Source organism: Armigeres subalbatus, chromosome 3, assembly GCF_024139115.2.
Source record: "Armigeres subalbatus isolate Guangzhou_Male chromosome 3, GZ_Asu_2, whole genome shotgun sequence".
NCBI lineage: Eukaryota > Metazoa > Arthropoda > Insecta > Diptera > Culicidae > Armigeres > Armigeres subalbatus.
The window spans coordinates 274230348-274247434 of NC_085141.1; the positions used below are offsets into that span (position 1 = coordinate 274230348).

At 37.4% G+C, this 17087-nt stretch overlaps 2 protein-coding genes across 2 annotated transcripts in view; both read right to left on the reverse strand.

Moving 5' to 3' along the window:
* Positions 1 to 3943: 3943 nt before the first annotated feature.
* Positions 3944 to 17087, reverse strand: part of LOC134224447 (BLOC-3 complex member HPS1) — a 28093-nt gene continuing 14949 nt past the window's right edge. The window contains exons 6-8 of the mRNA XM_062703800.1: positions 5268 to 5476; positions 5053 to 5199; positions 3944 to 4412 (exon numbers count right to left, since the gene is read on the reverse strand). Of these exons, the coding sequence (XP_062559784.1) occupies positions 4268 to 4412; positions 5053 to 5199; positions 5268 to 5476 (501 nt within the window). The 3' untranslated portion in view covers positions 3944 to 4267. The remainder of the gene's footprint in view (positions 4413 to 5052; positions 5200 to 5267; positions 5477 to 17087) is intronic.
* On the reverse strand, positions 11629 to 12647 carry LOC134219856 (uncharacterized). Its single transcript, XM_062698743.1, has 3 exons — positions 12182 to 12647; positions 11842 to 12122; positions 11629 to 11782 (listed from the first exon to the last, which is right to left on the reverse strand). Exons 1-3 carry the CDS (start codon positions 12530 to 12532, stop codon positions 11686 to 11688), a joined length of 729 nt encoding a protein of 242 aa, XP_062554727.1. The 5' UTR covers positions 12533 to 12647; the 3' UTR covers positions 11629 to 11685.

Sequence of the window (17087 nt, forward strand, 5' to 3'; positions counted from 1 at the left end):
CCTAGCAGCACACATATTCCACATAGGTTACAGCAACTCATAGGTGACCAGATTTAGTCACAATCAAGTTGATGCAACCAGTTTTGTCTGACTTGTGCTGCTCGGGTGTACACCTCCGGTGGTGCAAAGGGCCGATTTGAAAGATCTCCATCCTGGGCGTTGCCCGGCTATAGCTTTAACCTGTTGCTAGGTTAGGTTTCGGTCGACTTATTTTATTTCTATATTGGTGGCTTTGCCGCCATGAGTCTCTGGGTCTGCCTCTGCTGTGATGTCCAGCTGGGTTCCAATCTAATGCTTGTTTACAGATTTCGTTTCCGCCCCTACGTAGAGACAACGACGATGGAGCTCGTTGTTAGAGATCCAGTTGTGAGGCCACCAGGCCCGAATTATATACCGCAGGCATCTGTTGATGAACACCTGCAGCCGTTGAGTGTTCTCCACTGATACACACCATGCTTCGCTAGCGTATAACAGCACAGATTTCACGTTAGAGTTGAAAATTCGTATTTTGGTGTGTTCACTTATCTGCCTGTTTTTCCAGATATTTCTTAAACTCGCAATGGCAGCCCTTGCTTTTCTTGATCCGTGCGCCTTTGTCGATCTTGGAACCGCCGTCTGACGCCATTTGGCTACCAATATATTGGAAGCTTTCAACATTCTCCACTGGTTGCCCGGCCTGAGGGAATCAGGTTCTCTGTAACACTTCCGGACGTGGCCAATGTATCCAAAACCTCTCAAAACTTATCTATAGAGCTTGTCTTTCAAAATCATGAAGTTTGACATGTCGCAAGATGAGTTTCGAAGCTAAACGAAATTTGTCCACCCATGGTCCCGGGAACTCTTCCGGACGTGGCCAATGTATCCAAAACCTCTCAAAAACTCATGTGTTGAGCTTGTCTTTCAAAATCTTTAAGTTTGATATATCGTAAGATGGGTTTCGGAGCTAAACGAAATTTGTCCAATTCCCTGAGGGAAACAGGTTCCCTGGAATTCTTCCGGACGTGGCCAATGTATCCAAAACCTCTCAAGAACTTCTCTATTCATCTTATCGTTCAAAATCATGAAATGTATCCAAAACCTCTCAAAACTTATCTATTGAGCTTGTCTTTCAAAATCATGAAATTTGATATGTCGCAAGATGGGTTTCGAAGCTAAATGAAATTTGTCCACTTCCCTGAGGGAACCAGGTTCCCGGGAAGTCTTCCGGACGTGGCCAATGTATCCAAAACCTCTCGAAAACTCATCTGTTGAGCCTGTCTTTCAAATCTTGAAGTTTGATATGTCGCAGAATGGGTTTCGAAGCTTAGCGAAATTTGTCCACTTCCCTGAGGGAACCAGGTTCCCTGGGAACACATCCGGACAAAGCCAATGTCTTGGCTTGTCTTTCAAAATCATGAAGTTTGATATGTCGCAGGATGGGTTTCGGAGTTAATCGAAATTTGTCCACTTCCCTGAGGGAAACAGGTTCCCGGAACAACCGGAACCATGTCCTGGTGATCCAATCGTATCAAAACTAACTTCTGATACTGGTCAATAATGATTGACCATGTTTACTTCGCCATTCTGAGCATTTTCGCTCATTTATCAATGGTTTTAAGAAAAATGACCCGTTTTTGATAGCACCTGACCCAGGACTCCCCCCTTAATAAATCCTCCCGGATTGGCACCATGGTCAAATCAAGTCATGTAGAGATAATGACGCTTCTTCCCTGAAAGCTTCATGACAATCGAACATAAAATGAGCCCACACGGGTCATTTTAATTTTTATTTCTAGGTCAGATCGAAACGGGTTAAAGAAGGTATCATCTTCTTTGTCTGCTTTATACCTGGCAAACGCGTTCATTTGAAGAATGCATTATTTCCTCTGTGTGCCTTATACCGAAAAAACGCGTTCTATTGAAAGAAGGTTCTCTTACTATTCTTATTTCAAAGAATCGAACTTTTCCATGTTATAATTGGGTGGAATAACAGTTTAAATTAATTAGACGAAAAATCAAATCTGTTGGTTAAACAGAATCTTAAATGCGCTTCTCTAAGTAACTCTATTTTTTTTAATTCTTTGCAAAGATTGTCATTATATAATAATGGAATACTACAGATTCGATATGTTTTCGAGGTAATGGATTTCAGGGTAGTGTCCTATTCGGGGTTCGGAGTACTGTCCCATTCGGGGTAGTGGGGTGGAGCCGAGAAATATATGGAAATATACAAAGTAGGTATTATGGAAGGGCCTGGTAGTGAACCCACGACCTCCGGCGTATGAGGCAAATGGTGGTAGTCATATGACTACCACCCGTGAATCTTTTAGCTGATTTATACAAAAAAAAACATTTTAATTCACCGAGTAGTGATGCTGCCTTTCTCGCATTTAGTCACGACACCAACCTGGCTTACCGTGTGGCTTATATGGTTTGATTTACCATTTCCTTCATAACTTTCGAACGCAGTGGTCGATCGTTGTGAAATTCAATAGTGGCTTTGGCTTGGCCAACAAGGCTTTGTCCCCTATCGAATAAAGCTTGTTGCGAGGAAATCGGTTAAAGATTACTATATGAAAAGTTGTCTAATGTTTTTCTTAGCTTTTGTGCACACACATACACACACACATACATACACACGGACAGACAGACATGTGCGCAGTTCGTCGATCTGAGTGGATTGGTATATAACACTATGGATCACCGATGCTTCTATAAAAAGTTCGTTTTCGGAGTGAAATGATAGCCTTTCGGTGCAACTTCGTTGTACGAGAAAGGCGAAAAGTAGAGGGTTGTATCAAAGATACGACCGCGAATTGAACGTAGAATTACGTATAGTGGATGCGTAATTTGATCATCAACATTTATTCACTAATTCTACGTCAAAATGAAATATGGGGAGGGATGCCCAGGGATAATTACTCCTAATTCATTAATCACTCCCATTTAATTAAAATTCCACCACTAAATTGTACCTTGACAGATACGTATTTTGACCTCGAAGTCAAGATACAATTTAGTGGTGGAATTAAATGGGATTGTACAAACTCGTCTTATGACAAGTGAAGACATTCCACTAAAAAGCTCAAAATAATTTTCATAACAATAATACTCCTAATTGTCAAAAAAAAAACAGCTTCTTCTGACGAGCAAAGGCGTAGGATTGTCAATCCGAAGATAGCGAGTTCGATTCTTGTTATTGTCGAGAATGTTTTCGAATTGGAAACGATTTCTACTTCCACGGCATAAAGTATTATGCTTTCCATACAAAATACTTATTCATGCAATGGAGGGCAAAGAACAGATTTCAATTGATAACTGTGGGAGTCAAAAGTAAACCAAGTTTCAGTAGGAATGTAGAGCCATTGCAGAAGAAGGTTTTGTAGTTGAAAAGACTGATTTAATTACAAATAGATAAACCAGCTCAGGGCTGGAAGTCTTTGTAATAAAGATACAAAAACATTCAAGAATCTTAAAACTATCGTGAATTAAAGTGGTTGAATCTAAACTCTCCTTTCTAAAGTGCTAGCTTGATTAGGTATGTTTTGTTTTCTAAACATCATATTATAATATTACCGTGTCAAATTAATCTCCATCCACAATTCATTCATTCATAATCATTAAAATGCTTCGGAATACAGAAAGTCACATTTTCTTACACTTGACTGTTCTTGCAAAAAAAAACTCGGCTTGAATCGTCATTTTACTCACTATCTCACAGTTCAAAAGATTAACGGCCCCATACAGTTGCAAACAATTGATATACGGGTAGCATTTAGCTTCCCAACATTTGTAGTGCACTCGTCAGCAGAATTGCAGCTCACTTCTCGGCGTGTTCACACAAATCATTTTGAAATACAACTCTAATTAGTCTTGATAAGGGGAATCACTTTCCGGCACTCAGGAAAAGGGGAGGAGTCGTTTATGTACGGAATTTATTGTCATCACAATCATCTAAACGTGGTTAAAATTATTACTTTTATTATCAGGTTTTTTTGTCACTTAAACGAAAAATGATTAAAAAATATCACATTCACAATTTCAATATTTTACACTTTAAAATGCGTATATATCTTTTATTATGGGATTTAAGTACTTTTCCAATAGAACTTAACTAAACTGATGTGGAACATATTTATCTAATTTTTGTATGCATAAGAATATCCAATAGGTCATTGACAAATACCAAATTGAATGTAGGTACGTACAAACAGTATAATAAGATGACGGATTCAACGTTGTCTATTAATCCGTTTTGAATCAAACGTTTACGAACCCTAGTTAGTTATCATGGGAATAATTCTACTATTGAAAATTGTTTGTTGATTTCTTCGAGGAGAGCTTCTTCTTGCTTTGACGTGTTTGAGTTCTGCTCACAATAGGCAACAGGAGAATGCGGTGCAGTACAGCAGCATATTATGTCGAACGGTTTCCTGTTGGGATAATATTGTAACTATTTAACATTGATGAGCCTAGCAATTATCCTGAAATATATTGGTAAATATCAGAAACCCTATGCTGAACTATCTAGAATTTTGTGCAAAGTTTAATAAGGAATTTTTCTCATATTCAGCCAACCAATTTGTGTGTTTTGTGTGTGATTATGTGTAGTTTAAGTGTAGTTTGTGTGTGCTTGTATGTGGTTTGTGTTTGGTTTGTGTGGTTTATGTTTGACTTGAGTGTGGTTTATGTGAAGTTTATGTATGGTTGGTGTGTAGTTTGTGTGGGTGTAAGTGTGTGGGTATGTGTGTTTTGTGTGCTCCGACCGAAGAAATAAACTTAAATAAACTTAACCAAATCAATGGATTATACTTTCTAGTTTACAAAATAAAATAGAAAACAGTAATTAGTGAATAAATAAAACAATATTGTTAACAACATGAAACGTTATAAAAAATTGAAAATAGCTAGGTTTGATAAAAAAAGATCAAACCCAATGGAAGCTGCTCTATGTCAAGAAGATGGAAGGAATGTTCCAATAAATTTAGCACCCTACGTTGTTGCCTATTGTTCGCTAGCTATGGCCCTAAAGTAACACAACCTTACAACAAATCTATAGGATTCCCAACACACCCTGTAAGATCGGTAATCGTCACTGCTAGCCGTCTGCAGTGCTCCAGCACATTCGTGGACGTAACCAATCCCAGGTGTACGCAGTATAGCTCGTAGCAGCGAATCTTGCTCGGCGCAGTTCTTGGGAAACATGTCTCTATCAGGCGCCTGAATTGAAAAAAAAAAAACTCAATCAACGAATTTGATGAAAGGCCCCCAAAAGAATGTGAACTTACTGATAGTAGTCTCCGGACAGTATTCCCGCTATCAGCTGCGGTTTCGTTGAGATTGTGGAGAAGTCAGGAAACTCCTTCGGCTTCAGCGCAGTCCCGTTAGCGTCCTCGAACCAAAGAAAATAACCGTAGCTGAACGTAACGTCCTTCCAGATCATCGACATGTGACCTTTGTGCAGATAAGTTCGCGAAAGCTCCACCATGGACCAAATCTGGAAAGGCACGAACGTAAAACCGTGATTGTAGTTTCGTTGACTGTAAAAGATGACTTTGCATAATGTCCAAAACCGAATTCTTGATAGGAAACTCTGCGAGCAGGGTGTCGTATACCATCCATCTCAGTTTGACGAATTGAGCCAATGTCTGTATGTTTGTGACTTTGCGGTATAAATCTACAGCAATTTAATGTGTAACCGATATTCGATCTCTCCGATTTTTGCAATATTAGGTAAATTAGTTCCTTCGCGAAAGTAATATGACCCGTTTTTTTTATTTCGACATTATGGAGACCTATTTTAAGATTTTAAGAAGGAGTAAACAGCAAAATCACCTTTTAAAAAATCATTGTTTTTGGACTACTGGACCGATTTTTAATTTATTGCCAGGAGAAGCTTATTTTAAGGAAAGACGGAACCCTTCGATCCAAACGAATTTATATAATAGAATCATGGAACAATTTATTTTATCTTGCTTTTCCCTGAGAGGATCTTCATCATCTTCTTGTTTTTATAATTTGAATTGAAAGATTTTTCAATTTTCCATAATGTTGCATAATATGTCGGATATAATGAAGATACATATTTTTAAATAAGTCTTCAGAAATTCATTTATTGAGCGATCCTATAGCCTTCTCGTACGCTAACTGCACGAGAAAGGCAATAAATCATCATAATTATTTGAGGTTTGGCGTTGATTGCGGGGTCACAGTGATGCGATGACCTTTTGCATGCTTGCCCGTCCGAGAGTGGTGTGTAGCACAACATCCAGCTGTTGATAATTTCCCTCTTATTAGCTACTCAAGCTGATCGATGCACGTGTTACGAGCGTATGTTGTCACAACGGATGCATTTCAATAATCTTATTGCCTAGATTAGTGATGATCATGCTAGGGCTAGTGTTGACAACTAATCGATAACAATTGTTGATGATGCTCCGCACTCTTCCTGGCTTGCATAATTACAATTGAACACATGTAAGTCAGAGCAAAAGTTTATAATTGAACAATGATTCGATGCTGTGCTTTGAAAGTTTTCAGATAAGCGTAGTCAACATTGGTTATAGTAGAAAAGAGTGATTGAAGCTTAACAATTGCCAACTTAAGCGATGGTTGTTGCTGTTCAATTGACTAGAATCAGTGAACTCTTCACTATATGTATTTTATTATTTTTGGGCGATAAGCAAACACATTTGCTTGTTTAAAATGAATGACAAATTCACCAACTACAGCCTGATCAGCATATGTGCCCCAACGAATGATAAACCTAATATCGTGAAGCATACGTTCTATGAGAGCCTTGATAAGGTCTACAGAGAGCGCCTAACATACGATGTAAAGATTGTCATCAGGGATGCATATGCGCAGATCGGGAGAGAAAGCTTCTTTCGTCCTGTCATTGGTACGAAATGCCATTATTCCGTTACCAACGATAATGGTCTGCGACTTGTGACCTTTGCTGCTGCTAGAGGGATGTCAATCGGCAGTACCTATTTCGTACGTAAACACACCTGGCAACAACCGATAGACCACGTGCTGATCGACGGAAGGCATTTCTCGGATGTTACAGATGTAAGGCCCTTCAGAAGTCCGAACATTGACTCGAATAACTACCTTTTAGTTGCAAAAATTCGGGCGCAACTATCCAGCACAACTATCCAGTTCACGAATTAACAGAACGATACGTTTCAATATCCTTCGCTTGAGAGTTGAAGGTATTGATGAATAGTTCCTCCCGAAACTGGACGAGCGGATAGGAGAATCCAACGGATCTAGCGAAATCAACAAATTGTGGGAGAATATCCACGAAGCTGTGACTACAACAACGCAGGAAGTTTTCCGGCGAAAGTGATTGGACTGATACGTGCAACGCTTGATGGCTCGTAATCCAGAATTCGGATTGCAGACGAAGTGTCAACCTCGTTTGTAACCTTAGATCATTTGAAGCAGGGTGATGCACTTTCGAATTTATTGTTTAACATTGCACTTTTGATCGATAACAGATATGGACATTTTGACATACGTACGTTATTTTTGTGCCGACTACCGATCCATAGAGATGCCTATGTTTCGTTTAACATAGAAACCATTTTTTATCAAGTAAAAACGTACTTAGGGTCTGTCTCATTTGGAGAATTAAACTTAAAAGTGACAGTTCGAAAATTAAAAAATCACCCCGTCATAAGAATGGCTGGTGCTACCCAGCAATTCCAATAGGACATCGATGGAAAATGATTCGATATCTGTCAAAAGTAATCTTGCTCTACGAGCAGGGTTATTTGATAGTTATTGAAATGTCACTTTTAAGTTTAATTTCAGTTTAATTATCCAATTGAGACAGACCCTTAGGAGTTTTTTTACAAAATAAATTTACTGTATTTTGTGATTCAATTTTGAATGCTACCGGATCGTTTGCATTTTTTTTTTTACTTTTCAAAATGGTTGCTAAATTGTCGACACCCAAACATGGTTTACCACGTTGTGAGTGAAAATAACAAATTTTTGAAAGCTTAGTTAAATATGTATAATGAACTTAAATATAGTTAATTTCATTGCCATTTACATAATAAATCTTGATATTTTCAGCCATATCGCCCTTAGTCGGGTCCGCGACGTTGGGCATAAGTACGTTAGGCATAATTTACGATAGGCATAATGGACGTTAGGCATAATTTGAGAAAGAGCTAAATTGATATTGGTTGAAAGAGCAACACCTCTCCGTTAGTGTCGATCAATCGGGTAGGTGGTGTACATGTGTTGGTTGAGTTGAGATATTCCACTCTCAATAATTTAGCTATCATAAATGATGACTTAACAGTATCAAGCTGACTATGTTCAGTGACGCATTAATAATAATAATTGATTCCAATATGAACAATCCTTTGAACTTTCTGTTGGTGACGTTCACAGAAAGTTCTGACTTAAACGACATTTTTTCAGCGTTCAAGATGTCATTGGCCCCGTATACAAATGGCCCTTATTTATTCGAAAAATTATTACCTCTACATCGTTCAGGTACGTAGAAAGGCTTCAATTAACTAATATTATTTTTTAAATCAGCAGACCGTTCCGCTAGTTTTTATTTTAATGACTTCCAAGACCGAATCGTTATATCGTAAAGTATGGGATGAAATCATTGGAGCAGCAGGTATGTTCTGATAGAAACTCGTAAGAAATTAATTCTTCAAAATGTTACATAAGAATTAATATGCAAAAAAAAGAATTTTTAACTAAAAGTTGATAAAAAATATTAAAGGTCCCATTCTTAACACCATAAAAGAGAACAATCAATTTTTTTTGGCTTTATTAGCGAGACTTTCAGCCCTGGGCTGGCTTGTCTCGTAGCAACACTCAATTTAGAGAACCATTCTTTATATCATACAAAGTTCTTTTACGTGACTCATTTTTACACACAAGTTTTACACATTTTTCCATTTTGTACACATTGAAGGAACACACGGAGAACATTTAAGTTTTACATTACTCACTAAAAAATATTGTAGTTTCCGTTATTTTACTATAGATTGTTCATCGATAATAAATTGAAACTATTTACTAAATTTCCAGATGCGATTGAAATTAAGTTGGAACCAAGATACATCATCACGGGCTTCGAGAAGGCTCTGAAAAACTCCGTCCAAGCTGAGTTCCCATATGCCAAGCATTCTGAATGCTTCTTCCACTTGAGTCAAAATCTCTTCAAATTTGTTCAACAACATAAATTGTTGAATGATTTTTGCCAAGATCCAGCAGTACTCAGCACCTTCAACAAGATCCAAGCTTTGGCTTTCGTTCCACCTGATGACATTATTGAAGCCTTTGAGAGTGTGAAACAGGAAGCACCGGAGAAAATTATGTCATTCCTGGCTTATGTTGAAGAAACATACGTTTGTGGTCGAAACAAACGGTCCGGGAAAGCGAAGAAGGCAACTAAAATTTCACCTCTTTTCCACCCTCCTTATGGTCAGTTCATACTAACGTTTTGGATAATGTTTCACGGACTAGCAACCAAGCTGAGAGTTGGCATAGTCGTTGGACTAAGATTGTTGGTGCGAAACATGTTGGCGTCATACAATTTTCTTTGAAAGATTACCTAAATGTTATTAGTGCTAATCTTGGTTCTAAACGTTGAAGTAACCTCCTAATGTTGTTAATAAAGTCAAAAAAGATTTGTTCTAGAGATCATTTTTGAGTTGTGTCTTGTAAGATAGCAGTATTTCCAAAGTCATTGATCGTCCACTTTGAGTGTATAAATTAATTACAAGAAGCATTCTCTACATGAAAAATGGCAAACTTAAGAACGACAAATGGTAGAATCACTCTTGAAAAAACCCAACATAAAAAAGCCGAAACGCCGGGAAAAACAAAACAAAACAAATACACACGACTGAGAAAACCAAAAAAAAATCCAGAACTATTATGTAAAAAAATCTAATAATAAAATAAATCAAATATCTTTAACAGTTTATTAGCTTATGCCTATAGACTTCCATTGGTATGCAAATATCAACACTTTGTTCAATCAACCAAAAGTTTGATTCCCCTACGTACTTGCGGGTGTTACCAACACAATTGGAAAGAAATGCTTAATGCATAACAATAATACAGTAAGCATATAGATGTTGCTTTAACTTTCATGTAACATTGATTATTGTATGAAAAAATACTATTGCAGAATATTTGAATTTGATTTACTTAAATTATTACAACTTGTGTTCCCCCTGAATTTAATTTGACGCAACGAAGTACATCTCTTCGTGCTCCGTTTTTTGTATTACTCAATGTAGGTCACTCTCATCACGTTTGGAATCGGCAAAGGAAAAATGGACTAGAGAAGAAGGAGAATGATGAACGAAAAGGACGAGGAGAGCAAGAAAAATTGAGTAATTAGAGAGAAATATGACGTGGATAGACGGTTGAAGATCTCGGAAAGGCATAAAGTTAAAAGGGAAAACGTTTCAACAGGTGAATCGGTACACCTAACATAGTGCTTAGACCAACAATGCATCGTGTTTTCGGTGTTTTGGCAGAAGCTGCTTTACCTTGGAAGTGAAGTGAAATAGGGCATTCTACAGATAACGTAGCTAGTCTAAGTCCCGAAACATACAGACGAAAATGTTATTCGCTCTGTATAATACTCTGATTCTTCATTCAGCACTTCCACAGTTATTAACCGCGAGGTTCCTAAGCAAAGTTGCATTCGTACATCATGAGACTAATACGATGATACTTTTATGCCCAGGGAAGTCGAGACAATTTGCATACCGAAAATTGCCTAGGCCGGCACCGCGAATCGAACCCAGCCACCCTCAGTATGGTCTTGCTTTATAGCCGCTCATCTTACCGGTAGGCTAAGGAGGGGCCCTGGAACTACGCAGCGAGGCGGCAATGTCCCAGTGGGGGATGTAATGCCAATAATAAGAAGAAGAAGCATACTCTGATTCTACCAGCGGACCTTTGTGAATCCTTTGAAATACGGCAAACTACAACTGGCTGGTCACTTAGTGCGCATGTCGGGAAATATAATAGCGAAAACAATAGTCAACCGAGAACCGCTGGCTGCACGCGGTGGAATCGAATCTAGGAATCTTAAACGTTCGGGAAAATTGGAGGAACATCGCCCACGACTGACGATCATGGAGATCTACAATACGCTAGGCATTGGTGCATGACGCTTTAGCCATCCAGATATTGAAACTTCTGCATTTGAAAAGTAGTTTTCTCGTGAATGTTGTTTTCAGGAAAATGTCATTTTTGAGGAAATGTTATATTCGGAAACACGTCATTTTAAAGGGATTGTCATATTCAGGGAAATCACATTATCGGGGAAATGTCAAATTCAGGGAAATTTCATTTTCGGTGAAAAGCCATTTTTGGCAAAATGTTATTTCCAAGAAAACAGAGAATATGTGTAATAAATTGGGTGGAAATCGACCGATGGGTGCAGAAGATAAACTGAATTATTCGTTTTCTAAAAAATACCCATCCTCCTATAGCTCTACTTTTTTTTCAAAAGATCATACCAACCCATACCTCTATCGACGTCTCCATACGATAGAGAATGTGTGTTTGAAATTTGGTTGAAATTGGTCAATACGCCACTTCCGGCTTGATAATGCCGTGTATTTACCAATTAGGCTATGTGAGGTCTCCGATTCTTGTCTGTTTATTGTTCTTCATTTATAACATAACATAATTATAAATTGATTATTTTTTCGGAACTTGTAGGCTCATCAATTTCAAACTTTTCGATTTGATTTCCGAAAACGTATAGTTTGGACCCATATTGGCGAAATCATCGTAGCTAAAACATAATATAAACAAGTTTATTGGTATACCCATTATTAGGAATAAAAAACTAACGTCGTTTCAAAGTCGCTTTGAAATCCAGCTTTTTCTGCTGCTTTCTGCGATGCAATGGCAGTGAAGTTGGTCGCAGATAGTTCAACACCAAACGCTTGACAAATCGGTATCCTAGCCTTAAGCATTTCCACTGCAATTCCTCGACCTCGATAACGATGACTGATGGCCAACCCATACGCTGTTAAATACCTTTCCACATTGTAGTGCTCGAAAACATTGAACTCCTTCGTCATGTACAGGTGCGTTTTAACAGCGTCCCGAATTATACTACTTTGGAATATCTAAAACAAATATTGAGTTACCAATGCCATGTGCTATGACGGGACTCACTTTCACGCACATCCCAATTCCCCTTATCATCACGCTGCTCCATGTGCAGAAGGTTTGCTGCAACAATCTCATTTGAACCATCCTTGTAGCACACGATAGTCAAACGTTGTTCCATGCACCATCGCCAAAAGCCCTCGAGTTCCGCCATGGCCGTCTCATCTTGAATGGTGTTTCTGCTGGCGTAGATTGGTTCGTCGATCACGAAATATTTCTTAAAGTGGTGGATCGTATCGTCGAAACGATCCTCAGTAAGATCTACAACCTTATACGTGACCAGGCGTTCCCCATTGTCCGGATCAGGTGCTTCAAATGTGTACCACACAGTAGGAAATACAGGCTCCGTAGGTCTCTGCCAACCCATATTATAAGTGTTTACTGAATGACTGACTAATTGACGATCAGAGATGTTTCTTGCACATGTACACACTGACTGATAAGCTTGAGGGAATAATAACTATGTGAACGAGCACACAAAACTGAGACAATGCACATTGGGCCACGTCGTAAAATTAGGAGGAAAAAAATATTTTCACCATAATGATAATATTTTAGGATTAAAATGTCTTCAGCAAAGTCAAAGCTTATTATTTAAGCTTTATTTAGAAGTTTGTTGCAATAGGGTGGTCCCACTACATTTTGAGATAAAATTTTTACTTCTATATTTCTAATTTTAGCATTGTACGATGTTCTAGAAAGTTGTTCCTTATTTAATTTTGAGGCATTTTGCTGAAGAAACCATTGTTGTACGTCGTTTGTATCATTTGTTATGATAATTTCAAATAATAATGTTAGGGTGACCCTAAAAAATCAATATTTTGATTGTAACTTTTTAGTTTTAATTTTTATCGAAGTTTTAGAGTATAAAAGTTTTAGAGCATAAAAAAATGCACGTTTTGGTTACATAACCAAGTAAATTTATTGGTGGATTGCAGAGATATCACTGTTTTTTTTGGAAAAATCCGTTGTTTCCAAATGCCTGTATTTTTGAATGGGGGAAAAAGGGGGATTCATTTTTCCCTGGGTTAGACAGAGGAAGGGCTAAGGATTGCTCTGCATATTTTGGTTTTGGGGAATTTGAGGTTTTTCCATCATTTAAAAAATGGCTTTATGTACAAGGAAATCAAAATCATCAGTTCTAGAAGTGTTATTAAAATTACGCCCAATTCGTCAAAAACAAAACGTTTATAGTTCATAACTTCCTTATATATTTCCAGCGCATCTTCAGTCCATATACCGATTGGTAGAATAACATGTTCAATAATATCAACGCTTATCAACGTGACAACTTCACTGAACAGACCGTAATCGTAAGTTGTTTACATCACTTGTTCAATCGATTTTACTTTAAAATCGTTAGGGTGGTATGGAAAATTAGGTTTTTCGAGCGTAGTTTTTTATTTAACTTTTATCTAGATATATATTAGGGTGGTTCAAAAATTCGATTTTTCTCCACACCGATCACTCAATTCTGTCCCATGTTCTGAGTGTCCTCCGCGAATTTGAGCGAAATTGGATAACAACTGATTTAGCACGAGCCGTTTCAAGTTTGCATGGGAATTAGTATGGGGAAGTGGATTTTTCATCCTACTGATTATGGCGATAATTCTTTAGGGCTCCTTTTGGCTATGTGGGCTCTGTTTTCGCCAGCGCTTAATTGGAAAGCGCCATAATCAGTATGATGAAAAGTTCACTTTGCCCATACTAATTCCCATGCAAATTTGAAACGGCTCGTGCTAAATCAATTCGCGGAGGACACTCAGAACATGGGACAGAATTGAGTGATCGGTGTGGAGAAAAATCGAATTTTTGAACCACCCTAATATATATCTAGATAAAAACTAAATAAAAAAATACGCTCGAAAAACCTAATTTTCCGTACCACCCTAGCGATTTAAAAGTAAAATCGATTGAACGAGTGATGTAAACAAACTACGATTACGGTCTGTTCAGTGAAGTTGTCACGTTGATAAGCGTTGATATTATTAAACATGTTATTCTACCAATCGGTATATTGAGTGAAGATGCGCTGGAAATATATAAGGAAGTTATGATTACTATAAACGTTTTGATTTTGACGAATTAGCGTTAGCGTTAGCGTTGTTACGGTATATTTCGTAGATTGGACACTAGTGATACTCATGTTTCTTATGGAATCCTTATCCAGATTGCTATCGGAAATCAAGGTGGGGAGTTACCCTTGATTACAATCTCCGATAAAACTGGCATAAGCATGAGGATTACTACTCCGGCCACGCCCATCTTTACCGTAACTAGGGATAGGAAAGGAAATGTTGATGTAGAACTTACTTAACGAGAGGCCCCCGACTTGGCGACGCCCTCATAAGTTCTACGGAGTTGGTGGTTTGGTAGGGTAAGGTAGGTCATGGAGGTTTGCCTCAAGCTGGCAATTCGACTTACAGACTATGTTGTTAACCTGTTTTTATTTAAACTCTTGCCAGTCGGCTGTCGAAAGAGTATGCTAATATCGATTTTATTTACAGTTTATTCTTTAAATAATTTACAGACGATTTCTCAACCTCAATCTATCCGTTGAACAAATCTAAATTTACCAAATTTGTACTTTCTGCTCAGTGAGCAAAACGATTCTTCTAGGTTCATCGAATACAAAAATCAAACCATGCCTTTTAAAGATAATTATACTAAACATTTTACAAAGTTTTATTTCAAGTATTTTCGCGATTTCTGATATAAAATTCAATAGCTCTGTGACGTAAACGGCCTAAATGCACCACCACCAGAAAATATTCATCACGCGCTGATCTACCTAAACACATATCACACATAGTAATAGAAATAGTACTTCCTTTTGCGTTGTACAAATATGTTGCATTTCACAAAGAACATGACTCTTCTCTTTTCTTATAAACGTTTTGTTTTTGATGAATTGGGCGGAATTTTCGGTTTTATAACACTTCTAGAACTGATGATTTGATTTCCTCGTACATAAAGCCATTTTTTTAAATGATGGAAAAACCTCAAATTCCCCAATACCAAAATATGCAGAGCAATCCTTAGCCCTTCCTCTGTCTAACCCAGGAAAAAATAGATCCCCATTTTTCCCCCATTCAAAAATACAGGCATTTGAAAACAACGGATTTTTCCAAGAAAAACAGTGATATCTCTGCAATCCACCAATGAATTTACTTGGTTATGTAACCAAAACGTGCATTTTTTTATGCTCTAAAACTTTGTAGAAGACGTCAATTCGATAAAAATTAAAACTAAAAAGTTACAATCAAAATATTGATTTTTTAGGGTCACCCTAACATAATTATTTGAAATTATCATAACAAATGATACAAACGACGTACAAAAATTGTTTCTTCAGCAAAGTACCTCAAAATTAAATAAGGAACAACTTTCTAGAACATTGTACAATGCTAAAATTAGAAATATAGAAGTTAAAAATTTTATCTCAAAATGTAGTGGGGCCACCCTATTGCAACAAACTTCAAAATAAAGCTTAAATAATAAGCTTTGACTTTGCTGAAGACATTTTGATCCTAAAATATTACCATTATGGTGAAAATAATTTTTTCCTCCTAATTTTACGGCGTGGCCCACTGTGCAATGGTAGAAAATTAATGAGATGCTCTAAACTGCTCAGTTCAATGACTCAATGCAGATTGGTGCTTGAACTAACCAGCAACTAACTGTCTCAGCTTTTTCTAAGCTTCTAAAATTTCCATTGCAATTAGCTTATGGACGACAATCAACGTAAAGGGCCGGTTTTCCACCTTCGCTTAGATACGTCCCTAAATCAGGTTTGAGCGTATGGGTAAGCACTAAGCAGAGTGCGGCGTAGGGGCAGATACCGGCCCTTAGTATTATTGGTGTACTTCTACAGTTACAGTGAATACTTTCGATGGCAACACAAATGCATGAATTTTTAAATTGTGCGTTAAAGCTTTAAAAGTTGCTGTTCTTGTCAAAAAGGGTAGCTGTTCTTGTTTTTTTAATACTTTATTAACGTGATTTTTTATCTTAAAAGTAAGTTCATCACGGAGCTCTTCTTGTTGTTCATTTCATATGCTCCTATAAAAACGACGTTTAATGATGATCAAATGAAAATGAAATTCATCAATTTTTCAAGCAAACCATTATACTAAACATTGTCATTCTCTATACAACAAGAAAAGCAACTTCAATCGAAATGCTTCACATCTGTTCGATTCATTAATTCTTAATTCATTAAGGGCCAATTTTTTCACCTCCGCTTAACTCGTAAACGGTGCTTACCCATACGCTTAAACATGGTTTAAGGCCTAAGCGGTGGTGAAGAAATCAACCCTAAGGGCTTAATATACTCTGTAAGTTTAAAAAAGTGGATTTATTTTTATTTTGACCAAGCAATTCTTTGAAGTGTATTTTATTTTATTTCGTAAAACACTCCGTTTCAAAGGTAGAGGCAAGGGTAAGCGTCCGGAAAGCTCAACAGTTATAAACAGAACGAACGATATTTTTTGTTCCAATCACTGCTGTGATTATCTCGAAACTATGTTTTCAAAGTTGCGGACATAATAACTCAAAAACGGTTCGTCCGATTTGAACGCGGTTTGAATTTTTTATTTCTACACATTTTTTCTGTCGTTTCTTTATCTTAAAATATACCTTTTATGATAGTTTTTGCGTCCTTAAATCTGTTTTTTTAACAAAACTTTGTCTTTTTGTCATTTTTCAATATAACTATTTAAAAAAAAACTACGCACGATGACACGAAATTTATCGGAGGAAATTTTTTTGTTCTAGCTCCAATGTTACGGTCTCTATAATGTCCGCCGATCAGCAGGTTTTTGTCGGAGGTACCGCGCTGCACCTGGTGTCGAAGGCGAAGAAGTTGTCCAATACAGACAAAAAAATCGTTTTGTTGCGAAAAAACTGCAGAACATTATTAA